The sequence below is a fragment of the Prinia subflava genome, chromosome 1 (genome assembly GCF_021018805.1).
Source record: "Prinia subflava isolate CZ2003 ecotype Zambia chromosome 1, Cam_Psub_1.2, whole genome shotgun sequence".
Taxonomy (NCBI): Eukaryota; Metazoa; Chordata; class Aves; order Passeriformes; family Cisticolidae; genus Prinia; species Prinia subflava.
Genome location: NC_086247.1, coordinates 13,038,728 through 13,052,824, shown reverse-complemented (window position 1 = coordinate 13,052,824; position 14,097 = coordinate 13,038,728). Strand labels below are relative to the sequence as shown.

General features: G+C 39.1%; 1 protein-coding gene across 5 annotated transcripts in view; it reads left to right on the top strand.

Moving 5' to 3' along the window:
- COL14A1 (collagen type XIV alpha 1 chain) overlaps positions 1–14,097 on the top strand; it is a 116,008-nt gene that overhangs the window by 86,572 nt on the left and 15,339 nt on the right. For all 5 annotated transcript variants that reach the window (XM_063419056.1, XM_063418818.1, XM_063418971.1 and 2 more), the window contains exons 37-40: positions 4,004–4,057; positions 4,455–4,550; positions 5,789–5,842; positions 6,291–6,344. In XM_063419056.1, coding sequence (XP_063275126.1) covers positions 4,004–4,057; positions 4,455–4,550; positions 5,789–5,842; positions 6,291–6,344 — 258 coding nt within the window. The remainder of the gene's footprint in view (positions 1–4,003; positions 4,058–4,454; positions 4,551–5,788; positions 5,843–6,290; positions 6,345–14,097) is intronic.

The following is a 14,097-nucleotide window of genomic DNA, read 5'->3' as shown; positions in this document are numbered from 1 at the left end:
ATAACTAATAAGGTTAAATTACACTTTCCAGTGTTGGTAAAGAGATAAAACTATATTCAGTTTATACTGAAGATGCTATAAATTATGTAAAGACGTATTATGCTGAAGCAGTTGGGGTATTCTTTAGACCTGGAACCCTTTTACCTGTCTGTGGTATTAGATATGTCATAGGTAGTGCCATTTATTTTCAAATTTTTAATCACCTGCTCTCTGTCTGCTCTAGCAGATATGTATTAAATGTAGCTCGGAGTTTAGATTTCTGAAATGCTCATTTTACAGAATTCTTATCAATTAAAGATATGGAACATGACAAGGCCACTTATGTAGTATGTGATGAAAGAAGACTTTTCTGTCTTAAAAGCCCTACCTAAGCACAATATTTATTGGAAAGTAAACTGGAACTACAGGTTCTTCTCAGAGTTCTTAGAAGCAGAGAGCTATCCAAGAGCCTTGAAGAGAATAAAGAATGAAATAATCTGCTTTTGTGGAAAGTTGAATTTCATTTTTTTTTAAGTTTTCCAGTGAATGATGACATGTACACTGTTACAACTTTTACATATTCTTAGTAGTCCCATTTTGATGGCACTCATTAAGAGTTTGCTGTGTAGATGTTAAATAAGTGTGTGTCTAACTTCCTTGTGTAACCAGTGGAACTAGATAGTCTCTTGAAGAAGACAGTTATTTAACTTTCCCTCTATGCCATTGTAATATCTTAGATGGAAAAAATGTCCTTTTTCTTTATTGGCTTGTGGAAACTGAGACAATGAATCAGACCAGACAATGGAGATAAAGGCCCATTAAATTTCGGGAACTCAATCTCTCATCCCAAGGTTGATTTTTATCAATTTAGAAAGTCTCTGCAATGCTCTCCATTATTGGTTTGCTGTAACAAGAATCCTGATTGGGATATTTGTTGAATGGTCATGGGGTATTTTTTGTTACAACTAGATAAATATGATTGGTTTCTTAGGGCTGCTGGCTGAGTGAGTTTAAGATGAGGGTTTCTGTGAAAAGTTTGAACTGTGTATTTCTCTGCTCATACTGTATCCTGGATGGCAGAGTTCTGAAAAAAGAAAAAGAAAAAAAAAAGAAAAAAAAAGAAAAAGAAAGAAAGAAACAAACAAAAAACAAACAAGAAGTTCAATACCTACAAAAAAGCAGAGCAAAAGAATAAAGTCAGTGTTCATCTCTTCGCCAACCCAAAGTCAGAAAGTCACATGTGCTATGTCTGGTCAGGAGTGCTCCAAGTCATTAAAATGTCATGTGACTTTTCTCCAAGCCAAGGATTCTTCTGTTTAAGAGATCAGGATCCTACCATGTAACCAGTTTTAGACATTAGGCTAAAATCACTCCAAATAAAATGCTTCCATTTGTTTGGCACAGTAATCTAGAAAGAATTTTTAACCTTTTAGAAAATGCGTCACTTTGGGTAAGACAAACTGTTGTTTAGACTTAAGATTATCTGGCAATTTTCATCATGGGATACTGTTTTCATGGCTTCATTTTTGGCAGAATTTGATCCTGCTGTGTGAAGTTCCCCACATAAAGAAAAAATGAGATATCACAGAAAACTAATGCTTACATTTGAAAGGAATGCTGCTGAATTGAAGAAGGTGAAGGAGACAGAAATACTGAAGGACTGGAGAAGTTTAATTGCAAAAAAAAAAAGAAAAAAGAAAAAGCTTTCAATGCTTCATAGGTTTTGACTACTAAAAAAAAAAAAATGAGGAGATGTCTAGGTTAAGATCTGTTTCTGAGGAAAGCACTGGCTACTAAGAAGTTATTCAAAATAAAGGAAGAAGGCATAACATGATTTTTTGGCTAGAAAAAGAAGCACAAAAGAAATTGAAATTAATCACACAAGCTTAGTAGTGCTAGGAAATAACCACCAAAACAAGTTTATGATAAAATTGAGGGGGCCTCTTCGGATGTTTTCATCTTAACCAATTGCTCCTCTGGAAATTGTGCTTTTACCCAGCAAGGTTACTGGGTTCAAAACATGGACTACTGTACCAACTTCAGCATGAATCTGAAGGCATATGATTTAATGGCTCAGCATCAGGCTATTTTTAAGTATATAGTCTGAGTAAAAACACAGTCCATTTATGAGGATAAAATGGAAGAAAACTGTGATTTTGTTTATGCTAAAAAGTTGTGGTTATTGTGCTGAGAAATTTTTAATCTCAGAGTCAGGAGTAAGGCAGAGGAAGGAGAAAGGACAGCAGATTGGAATATTGGTAATCTTCCAACTGGCAATTGGAACTTGGTTCCATGGAGAACACGGGATGAGATTTTGGGGTCATTGCTGGCCATGGTGGGATGAGTTGTGGTCATAGAGATGTGGGATGGAAGAGAGAAGCCTGAGGGAGCTGGGAGAGGTAGTGGAAAATTGTTCTGTGATCACACCTGTGAAGACCATGTTATGATACCTTCATTGAAGGGCAACAGTACTCTGGGATTTCCAGATACTTCTGTTATTTCTCCTATTTAAAGTCTTATAGATACTGCATATAAGCACATTTTCTATTCTTATAGCTTTAATTTGAACTGCTGTTAGTTTTGTAAGTATTTATTGTGGCTCCTAAAGAATTCTATTAAGTCATGGTGTCTAGTTGTACCAGGCCCATTCTGAGTATCCATTCTAATGATAGGCAGAATACCTGTAAAGCTTATATTCCATGCAATTAGGCAATATACTCCTGTCGGGAAAGAAGGAAATTGATACGAAAAAAAAATATTTATGCTGTCCTAGAACTGAACTAGAACTGCACATGCAGATGTTCTTGCAAAACACATTCATGGCAGCCATCCATAGATATATGGTACTTCAGTGTCTCAGATGATAGTAATAAAAAAGGGAAAGTTGGTTAATAAATGATGAGCAGATGTAGGCATAGCTGAAGAAAGTCAAAAAGACAAAATTTTCCAAAAGAGCATTTTACCTAAGAATAGCTCCAAATCCAACCATGCTGTAGGTCTAGTAGACTCTGGTGTTGTCCTTGCTGAAAACTATTCCTAAGTCATTAGAATCACAGAATTATAGAACTGTTTATATTGGAAAAGACCTTCAAGATGACTGAGTCCAGCCATGAACCCAGCACTGCCAAGTCTGTCACTAAATCATACCCCAAGTGCCACATCTACATGTCTTTTAAACACCTCCAGGGACAGTGACTCCACCATGAGCCTGAGCAGCCTCTTCTAAAGTTTGACAACCCTTTCTGTGAAGAAGTTTTTCATAATATACACTCAAAACCTCCTGCAGTTCAACTTGAGGCCATTTCCTCTCATCCCTTGCTACCTGGGAGAAGAGCCTGACCCCCACCTGTCTGCAGCCTCCTTTCAGGGAGCTGTAGAGAGGGATAAGGTCTCCCCTGAGCCTCCTTTTCTCCAGGCTAAACACGCCCAGCTCCCTCAGCTGCTCCTCATCTGAGCTGTGCTCCAGACCCTTTCCCAGCTCTGTTGCCCTTCTCTGGACCTGCTCCAGTCCCTCCATGACTTTCTTGTACTGAGGGGCCCAGAACTGAACACAGCACTTGAGATGTGGCCTCATCAATGTTGAGTACAGGGGAGCAGTCCTGCACTGGCCATGCTGGCCATGCTGTTTCTGAAAAGGGCCAGAATGCTTTTGGTCTTTCTAGAAACTCAGCCTTTAACAATGTGATTTTGGTGAGGACAGATGTGCAGGAGGTTTCAGCAACTGGAAGGGAAACCGTGACCACATTTCCATCCACATCGTAACTTTTAGTGTTATTTTGATTCTTACATAGTGTGCATTCTTGGCTCTAAAAAGCAGTCACATCTGTGTTTAAATCTGTTCCTGTGTATGGCCACACTTAAGTATGTTCCCAGTTTAATTACTCCAGTGGAAAGATATCGACAGGATATTTACTGATTCTTGCACGCTGATTCAGGAACAGGAAAAATCTGTTTGGACTTCTCTGGATTTCATTTCTGTTTGAGAGTTTTGGTTTTCAGTGAGTCCCGTGCTTGTGCTTTACAGGGTGGTCCAGGTGTCAGAGGTGCCAAAGGTCATCGTGGTGATCCAGGTCCAAAGGTACTTTTTATAGCACTCTACATTTGACAGATGCACAGGTCCTTGGTTTATCTCTGCTGCATGGAAACCTTGAAATGAACTCCAGATTGTCTCTGGTGTTTTTGAGGAAAAAGCATAGTGAAATGTCATTTGCTGTGGCTCTTTTCAAAACAATTACTTGTTTCATTTGTTCCTTGATAAAAGATAAAAAAATTCAGAATGCTGCCTTCACAGCATAAATCATCCTCTTTTTTAAGTATTTATAAAGAAACCAGACAGTTTTAAATTGAACCCTAACTGCTCAATCATGTTAGCCCATATTTCAGATGTTTTTGAATCTATTGGTATTTAATTCTTCAAACAGAAGCTGCCTTTGTCCATATGATAAGAGTTTAACTTATGTCCTGTGCTACTTTAGGGACCAGATGGACCTCGAGGTGAAATTGGTGTTCCTGGACCCCAAGGACCTCCAGGACCACAAGGACCCAGTGGACTTTCTATTCAAGGGCTTCCAGTGAGACTTAAAAAATCAATAGGCTTTTTTTTTTTCTGTGATCTTTAAAACAGCAAATAGCTTTGATAGACTGAAGTAGCTTTTGGTATTGTGATCAGAATCTGAATTTCAATATTTGAAGTGAAATCACAGATGTGGGTTTGACCTCTAGCAAATATGGGTTCAATGCCAACATATCTGTTCTTTTATTTTTGATCTGAATTTTTAGTCAGCTGAAAGTATTTGATTGCAAGTTGAATATGACCTGGGTGTTAGCCTCCAGGCCTGCAGTCAAGTGAAAATAAATTGCAGTGGGGATTGCGACATGGCACCAGATCAAAACGTTGATATTTTCTCTTTTTCTGGCTGTACTGCTCATCGCAGATCAGTTCTGACTTGAAAGGTGTACCCAAGCAAGAACACCACATTCTCTGCCAGAATTAAGCAATAATATTAATTACATAATAAAATCTATCATCAGAGGAAATGATTAGGCCTGGAGTTTGCAAGGCTGTTGTGAAATAAGTCGCAGAATTTCATCATAAATAAACATTGGTAGAATAATGAACCAGTAGCACTTATCTTGTCCTCAGTAGGTGGGTACAGGCAAGCCTTGGAAAGTAGTAATATATTGTTTTTTCTGCTAGTTTTTTTTCAAAATTTACTGCATTATAATACATTTTCATCTTTTTTCCAGCCTATATGATATTAATGTAAAATATAATGGCTTACCAAAGCTGTATATTCTTGATGATGTTGTCATAGAAAATAATAAGAATACTTTAATTATAAGATCAGTTATTTCATAGAGAAATTGGTTTTTATAAAAGTTAGTTTGTTTATTATCTAGAAAAGTATATTTTTTCATCCATATCTACCATAGAAACATGCCTAGTTTCCACAGAAATCCCTTTTTTCACCATTATTGGAGATACTGTGCTGATTATTGGAGATATTGGAGGCCTGAAGTAAAACAAATTCCTTTGAAGAGAAAAAGAAAACAGCTACCTTTTTTTTTAACAAAATGGCTATAGTTTTATCACATTACCTATGAAATCTTTAAAAGTTAGTTTTATTTTCTGTGTTTATAACTTCTACATTCACATTTTTGCAAATAAGTCTGTCAGTGCTTTCAGAAAGAAGTATTGTTTTCTTACTGGTTGCTTTGTTGTTTTCTTTTTTAAGGAAGCTGAAGGGAACTATTAAAAATAGAAAAGTAACCATATATTTGGTTAATATGTGTGATTCTTTATTTGCAGGGGCCACCAGGTGAAAAGGGAGAGAAGGGAGATCTTGGTTTTCCTGGCCTGCAGGTATTCCCTGTCACATACCCTGTCACTTACTAAGTGTGAATGTTGAATTGATGTCATTGCAAGTTGAGGGCACATATTCCAAACCACTGAGAAATGTGTTGTTGGGGTGAATTTGGACAGGGGTTTAGAAGGAGGAGGAATCCAGGGTATGCTGGAATGCTGGTGTGCAGTGACTGGTTCACTTGGGCCTGAAGAGCTGTTTCCTTTCTTGTTTAACACTGAAATTCTGTCTCGGTAGACTCAACACCTCTGCATTTTAATAATATGTGTTACCCATCTCTCATTTCACAGAAATACTTTCTTTACTGAGTCTCTTCTATGGTGCCCCACATTACTGAGCTTCCTAGTTCCATTTATCCAAAACATGTCATACAGTTTCACTCGAAAATTATTTAGTTGGATTCTGTTCATTTGATCTCATCATTTGGTCTCCTTTTAAAATGCTTAGGGTGTTCCAGGAGCATCAGGTTCACCGGGAAGAGATGGAGCTCAAGGTCAAAGGGTAAGATAAAATGAGTATGTTTTACATGTGTTTTGTTCCCATTCCATAACAGAAATGTTTCCCAACATGGTTGATTTATTATAATTTTTGCCACCTCTGTCCTTTTTGGAGATCATCTCTCTGTGCCAATAGGCACAGGAGGGTGGACATCCTTCTGTCTGCTGATGAGGGTTGAGATGTGTAATGGGAACCCTGCACAATGCCTGTGCTTTATGCATTTGATAGGAGTAGATGTCACTTGTGTTCAGCATTGCCAATAAATATCTTAGCTTATATGTTTAAAATTAAATGGTTGTTAAATGGTATATAACTAGTATGCAATCCGAGGCAACGATCAAAATTTGCTTTCTAGCTGATAATGAATAACAGAGACAACTACAAGGGAATTTAACACTGAAGGTAGAATGATACCTGTAGAAACAGCTGACATGAGGAAAAGATGAAAAATAATACCAAAATTTAGTCAACCATATTCTGCTCCTGGTAAAACAACTGAAGGTAGTTACAGTCTGTCTTGGAGCCAGTAAAAGAAAATTCATATTCATTTGTGCAGTTAAGCCTGTAAGTCTTCCTCTTTGTCTCCTTGGGGAGATTTCTGTTTCGTTATTAGTCAGACACTGGAAAGTTATTGTTATCATAGTACTAGATTTCTGTCTACAGCAGAAGTTCATTATGAAATATAACTTTTCAGTTTCATTTGAGGAAAATTTACATATTCATGACTTTTTTTTTGGATATGGTAATGTAACTTGAACTTCATAGAAATCTGGAACTTCTTTGATTTTCTGACCTTGTTATAAAAACCCCTAACCCTGTAGCAAAAAACGTCTTTGAATTCACTATTATGAATTTAAAAATTGGCATATCTTTATGTCTAGAAGTAATTCTACTGAAGTTACTGTGGAATTCAGGCAATAGATAAATGTTTCTTTTTTCTCTAAAATCAAGAAAAGAAAGGCATTTTATTAAGACAAAGATTTATGCAATGTTATCATGACATGAATAACCTAATAACCTAAGAGGAATAGGCTTCTAATTTTCAATTAAATTTTGGTGGAATATGTAAGTAAATGCTTTTTTTTTCTACTTTATAATACTGTGATGTATTATGGATTTGCATGTTTTTATGTCTTATTTTTGGCTGCATTTCCCTCTAAATTGCCCAACTTGCATTCCACCTATTCAACTCCAGGTTAACAGAGGCCTGGACCCTGATGAGCTTTTGGGTTTTTGCCATGTTCTGTCTAGTCTTGGTCCTGGACAAGTTGAGATGAGTTGATGCTAAACATTGTACAAACGAGTGCTCCATGCCTCCTCCTTCTGCATTCCTAATCATGAGGGATGTCCATGTGCCAGTAAAAGAACTCAGTGTTTTTATGTTATTCTGTAGCTGCCTTCATATTGAGCAGAGGATGCCCTCAGCCATGCCCTGATGCTGGCAGTTCAGAAGTGGTCTAGTTCTCCTCCATGTGGGAGTCACCAGGTTGTTGCACTCTTATAGGCTGACACAGTTTGGTTTTTAGTTAAAGTGGAAACAGTTCTCTGTCAGGATCTTGGAATTGTTTTGAGACAGGCACCTATCAGAGTTAATTTTTGAATATTGACATATTGTTAGACCATTGAGGAAGCTGGATGCGACTTTGAGGAATACCCATATAAAATTCTGAGTGAGGGCAAGTCCTTCCTTTCCTCTCGGCCACTTGACCAGGTGACATCAGCCAGGCCATTCTGATAGAACAGTCCAGGCCAGCCCAGCCCTGCTGCTCCCTCCCCGCTTTGTGGGGAGAGATGGCTCAGGCCGGCCGGGCCTCCATGCTCAGGGCAGCTGGGGCTGCAGGCTCAGGGCAGCCGGGCCTCCATGCTCAGGGCAGCTGGGCCTCCATGCTCAGGGCAGCCGGGGCTGCAGGCTCAAGGCAGCCCTGAAAACAACAGGGCATATTCCTTTATTAAATTCAGCTCCTTATTAAAGTGATCAGCTCCTTATTAAAGTCATCAGCAGGATTGCAGAGTCCAATCAGAGTTTTCCACGCTGCTGCAGCCATCTGAAGGAGCAGGTGCTGTCCCAGTGGAGATTAAGTCCTTGTTTCCATAGAATCAGCTGGCAGCTCCCTCTGGTCAACCCTCAGAAGGCAGAGCAGTGGCAGTCAGCTCTTTGCCTTCAGGGAAAAGTTTTAAAAGTTTCCCATTCTCTGCCTGATTCGCTTTAGCTGGCTGGTTCCCATGCCAACCGAACTCCTCATAGGTCATGGTGAATCTTCAAACCAGGTCAGGGGGTGCATCCACTTCGTGCTCGGCCAGGGCACGATCTAATTCTCCTGTGACGCCTCTAGCTTCTTGTTTTGGGGTCAGTTTCCCTAAAAAAATCCTCCCAGGATCTACCAGGGTGGTTTTATTTGCATATATACGTGCATATGCATTTGTCCTGGTCATAGCCGAGGTTACTCCTTCTGAATGAGGTAGTTATAAAGGACAGTAGGGCTATCTAGGTGTGGGCAGCTTCTTTTCACATTGCAATTAGGTAGGGAAAAGTTGCCAGGCAACTTTCCTTCAGGACAGCTCTCCCTACTCAGATTGGCTGGGGTGTGGGGGGTTACTCTAGCCAGGAGAGGGTCAGTTGTGGAGTGGGTTTGTTTTGTTTTGTTTTGTTTTGTTTTTTCGTTCCTAACAGCCCGGCCTGCAGGCTCAGGACAGCCGGGCCCTGCTGCTCCCCCTGTCAGGCAGGGAAGGCCGCCGGAGGCCTGGAGCCAGCTGAGCGGAGCCGGGCCCCTGATAACACCTCTGGGCCCAGCTGGGCCGAGCCCACCCCGATTGCCACCGAGGGATGGGCAGAGCTCCCTCCTCCCTCTCCTCCAGTGCCTCCCGGGCAGAGAGGGAGAAAGGGGGAGAAGCCCGGCAGCTCTGAGGAGCAGGGGCCGGAGAAGCTGCTGCCCACAGAGAGCACACGACCATGGCAGGCCTGGGCAGATTTAAACCTTTTTTGGCAACATGAAGCTTTAAGAACTCCAAACCTTTCCATGAGAGAGAGAGGAACACATAGAGAGACAGCATTATACAAAGTCAGTGAAAGAACTGACTTTCGTAAAGATAATGATTATTGGAAGAAGGGATTGAGGAAGTGGGCATTTCTGACTGGACTTCTCTGGATGTAAACCATGGAAACTGGACTAATATATCCCTTCAAATCATGGGAAGATATGCATTTGGGGAGATGTTGTTCAAATTGGTGTGTGGATTTTAACAAAGGTGTATGCGATGAACTAAGTGATACTGATCTTATAAGATGCTTGAACAGAGATAAGTCCTTTGTGCACAAGAAGATATATTCTCTTCCCTGAGAAGAAGGGAATATACAAGATATCTCTGTTCCTTTGAGTTGTGCATCTTTAAAAGGTGACACCCTAATATGCAAAAGTCTAGACGCATGATCCATAAGCAGCTTGGGAAACTGCTAATGGGAGGGGTCACAGAAGCAGGGGTTTTACTGGGCAGCTGTTTTTTGTGCCAGTTAAAACCCACACGAGAACTGTTTTGTCAGTGGGATCCAAGGGACATTGAGACTCCTCTCCCAAAGTGATGAAAGATTAGGTTTAAATGGTGAAACTGACTGAAAATCATAGTTTTGTCTCTCTATGTTGGTTGTGGGAAAGTGAACAGTTTGTGGGGAAGGGAGAAGGGCTTTGAAGAGTTCAAATTTTTTTTATTTCTTTTTTTCCCCCCTTTTTTCCCTTCCTTTAGTGTGTTAATAAAACTATCTTTGTAACCTTTAAGTTGGGCCTGTTTTGCCTTTTTCTTCCCAAAGTCTGTCTCACAGAAAAAAAGAGTAGGCACAAAAGACAATCACAAATTTGTTGTGTTGGCCAAGAAAGGTCAGAATTGGCAAATGTGAAACTGCTACATGAATTGGTGTTTCTGCCTGGTTCAAAGCAAACCAGGACTTGCACAGAGATGGTAGTCCAGAGAAAAGCCAAGGAAGACTAGTGCAGCAAAGACTTTTGATACAGCCTGAAAAAGTCATGTGGTGCTCATTCTGTAGAATCCCCCACTGTTGTCTATAAAAAGGTAGGACAATTACATAAATTGCCTGTTTTTATAGACATGGTAATAAAGCTTTCTTCATGTGTTCTCTTTCTTCTGCTGTTAATCACGGGAGCTGGACAAACAGCCTAGGGCTCATGAAATTAGTTCTGTTAGCCTGGTATTTTCTCTGTGCAACCCTTATGCAATGTTGTCCAGCTTAATTATTTCTATAGCAACAAATAATTATGCTATACTTATTTTATGGTGTTGTAACTCATTTGATTCCTGTGAAGTTATGACAACATAAAATTGCTTTTAATGGGCAAAGATCCAAACCAATTATTTCATCGCAGTCTCTTTGAAGACCCAGCACTTGAAAAGGGATAATTCTGAAGGGCATAACTGCAGCAGCAAAGGGGAACTGGAAAATTCCTGAGAAGTAAATAGCTTTTTTGTATAATGTTCCTTTTGTTGGGTTTTGTCCTGTTAGCCAAGAGGCCAAACTATTTTGCAAGTATTATACTACTAGAACTGAGATTTTCTGTGTTTTTCTTAGCTTAGTTATCCCTTCCTCTTCAGTATTTATTGATCTTTAAATATTTTATTGTAGTGGTACTAGTGCTGTAGAGTACTTAAGCAGGTTGCTAAATCATACTGATTTTAATGGGTGGTAAGCATAGGGCTTACCTGTCAGATACTTATTGGGAGATCTCTGAGAACTTTGAACTGGGTATAATGTGATATCAGACTCATGAAGTGCTGGAAAGGGGATTTTTTTCCCCCTTCAGTTCCGGATAATTGGAATCACTTCACTTTTACAGTTTGTTTTCCCTCATTTTTATTTTTAATTTTATTTCTCATGTCCATGCTTTCTGATTTTCTTTTTGAAATCAGTTGAAGAATGGGTTTGATTTTTCTTTCTTAATGTTGTAATTCAATACTTAACCTGTAAAATTTATTTTATGTATTTCTGAACTTGGTTCTAAGTCCCTGACTTATTTGCTTTTCCTCAGGGTTTAGAACATTTTCCCTGTCAGTTATGTGAATTCATAAAAAGGTCATTTTCATAATGACATACCCTCCCTATGCAGAAGAATGTGATGAAATAAAAATACTTTGTGAAGGTTGAATCAAGAGAAAAAAAAAAAGGGTTTTTTCTGATAATAAGGGAAATATTCTAAATATTCATGATAATATTTTATAACTGTCTGATAACCTAGTTGAATCTACTTCTCAGACTCCACATGAGGAAAAGTTCCCTCCTCTCTCATCAGCTTCCAGACTGTCAGGAAAGATTTCATAAATGTAAAATGATTTATTTTTATGGTATGGCTGTAGCTATGGTTGGTTGGTGTCCTTTCTTGCTGCCCCATATTTGCAACTAGCACTATAGGGGAGTTTTACTAAAGAGCACAGATCATGTTTCTCCACCAGCAGTCCCAAGCATTTCATGTTGAAAGACAGATCTTGAATTGGCAGTCATGTGTCCCAGGCTGCAGGGGTTTTTTTAAAGGCTCTACATGAAAGTCTTTCAAGCCTGGCTAAGTAGCTTCAGTTAAGTTTTTGCTGGTATCTAGTCCTACTTGAAAAGTCATCTCTCCACAAGTTCCCCCAAAGAAATTCCAGGCTATGGAAAGCTCAAGAGTTTATAATGAGGTCAGCAGCAGTGCTGATTTCAGCAGACTTGAGATTTTAGTGGTGATGCCATTTGTATTTTGGCAAATAAAATCCCTTAAAAATATTCTGTCAGAGCTACACTCTTTCTCTGGAACTCTTTTTTTCATGCCATTAGCAAAATAGGTCTTCATTTAAGTTAACTTTCCAAAATGATATAAGCCTTGATTCTAAGACTTACATCCTAGGTCACACATCAAAATCTGTCTTATCCTGCTCTTGGACATGCAGCTCCATGAGAGAGAATCAGTGGATTGTACAGAGTCATTTCTATTCTGGATGTGACAGAGAGAAAGAGCTGTTGTGCTATGTAATTCCTCCAGTCATTCCTCTTGGATTAGAGATGGTTTAGCAAAGAGGAGAATTCAATAAATGGGAGATTAAATAGCATCTGCAAGGCTTCGGTACTCAGAATACAACTTTGTGAATTCTCACTGTGTTCTATTTTCTTCTACATTACACACACCAAAAATTATGGGAGAAAGAGCCAGAAGAAATAAATTCCCAGTCTTCCTGCCAATTTCCTGGTACTTACTAATCTCTGCTCCCAGCTCAAAAGTTCAGAATGAGTGTCAGATCCATTCTGGCCATCAGGTGCTCTGAGTAACATCACCTTCAAATGCTGCTGGCAGCACAAACAAATACCTTTAGTCTTTTACCAGCATGAGAACAGGTATTGCCATACTCCTTCTTCAACCAGGTTTCTCTTTGACTTATCTATAGCAATTTTCACATCTAGCAAATACAGTAGGAGGTGATCTTTTGATACAGACACAATGCCAAGAGAAATAAACCCTAGGAGAGTAGACAGGAGTTGATTACTGAGCAGCCAGGAGTAAGAGCACTGCTCAGAAGAAAGAAACTGTGAAATATATTCCAAGAAAATGTATTTCTGATCATACTGTTAATTCTTATCTTTGACTAGGGTGAGAGAAGCGAAAGACATAGATTATTATTTTTCTTTAGAAGATTGTGTGAATCCACACTAGATCCTAGAAGTCAGTGGAAAGCACTACATTTCCCTCCTCCTAGTTAATAAAACCCTTAAAAGCATCAAACCAGTTTTCATACTGCTTTGGAACAGAGCAAAAATAGATAGAAGTTTTACATATTTGCTTTAAAAATGAAATATAAATATGAAGGCATCAGCTTCATCTGGCTACACTGTGGAATAGGAAGGTATTTCCTAATCAAGTCTAAGGATGCATAAATAACATAATGTGAGTTGACTATGTGGCTTATTTTATCATCAAAACACCCATCCAGTAGAATTTAAAAAACCCTTTTCCAGGTATATGGCAGATAATATTATTCTCCAGCCATTTTTATGCCATATGATTAGAGATTTGAATAAGTTTCCAAATTATGCAAAGCATAAAACTAGTAAAATATGTTATATTCACTTCTAAAATCATGTCAGAAACAAAGTTTTGGAAAAAAGCACAAACCAAAAATGTTGTAAATTTTTCTTCTAAAGCTCCATGAGATACTGAGAGCTGGAACTATTCTTTAACTCTGTATGTCACCATAAACATTTTCAAACCTTTCAGCAATAAACCAAACACTTTCCTGCATAAACCACCTTCAAACTGGTCTTGAGCCAGAGGTAAAACCTTATTTCTCCTGTTCAGGCTGTGTAGTAATAAAATAATTGCCTAATCACCTGGCTGGTCAGAAACCCAAGCTTTTTAGCATGTGGATACAAAATGCACATATTGGTTAATTTGTAAGAATACTTTATTAGTAGTGTATTTTCTTCTACATCTGGTCAGTCTTTTTTTCTGTGATGTACTCACTTTCCAGTTTCCAAGATATCTTTAGTTTTTGGCTCTCATTTCTGGAAGCTCTGAGGCACGTTCATAATGTAAACCACATGAGCATTCCTGCTGCTTCCCGGCTCAGGACCTCAGTGCTAGCTGGAGCACATGTACAGCGCTGCTGGGCAGAGAGATCCACTCTCAGTTGCCATCTTTCAGCACCTCATCAGTGGGACTGTGAGTGCTTGCAACCAGCGAGAACAGATGTAGAAACGTGACCCTGTGGCAGAGAGGTTTGACAGCAA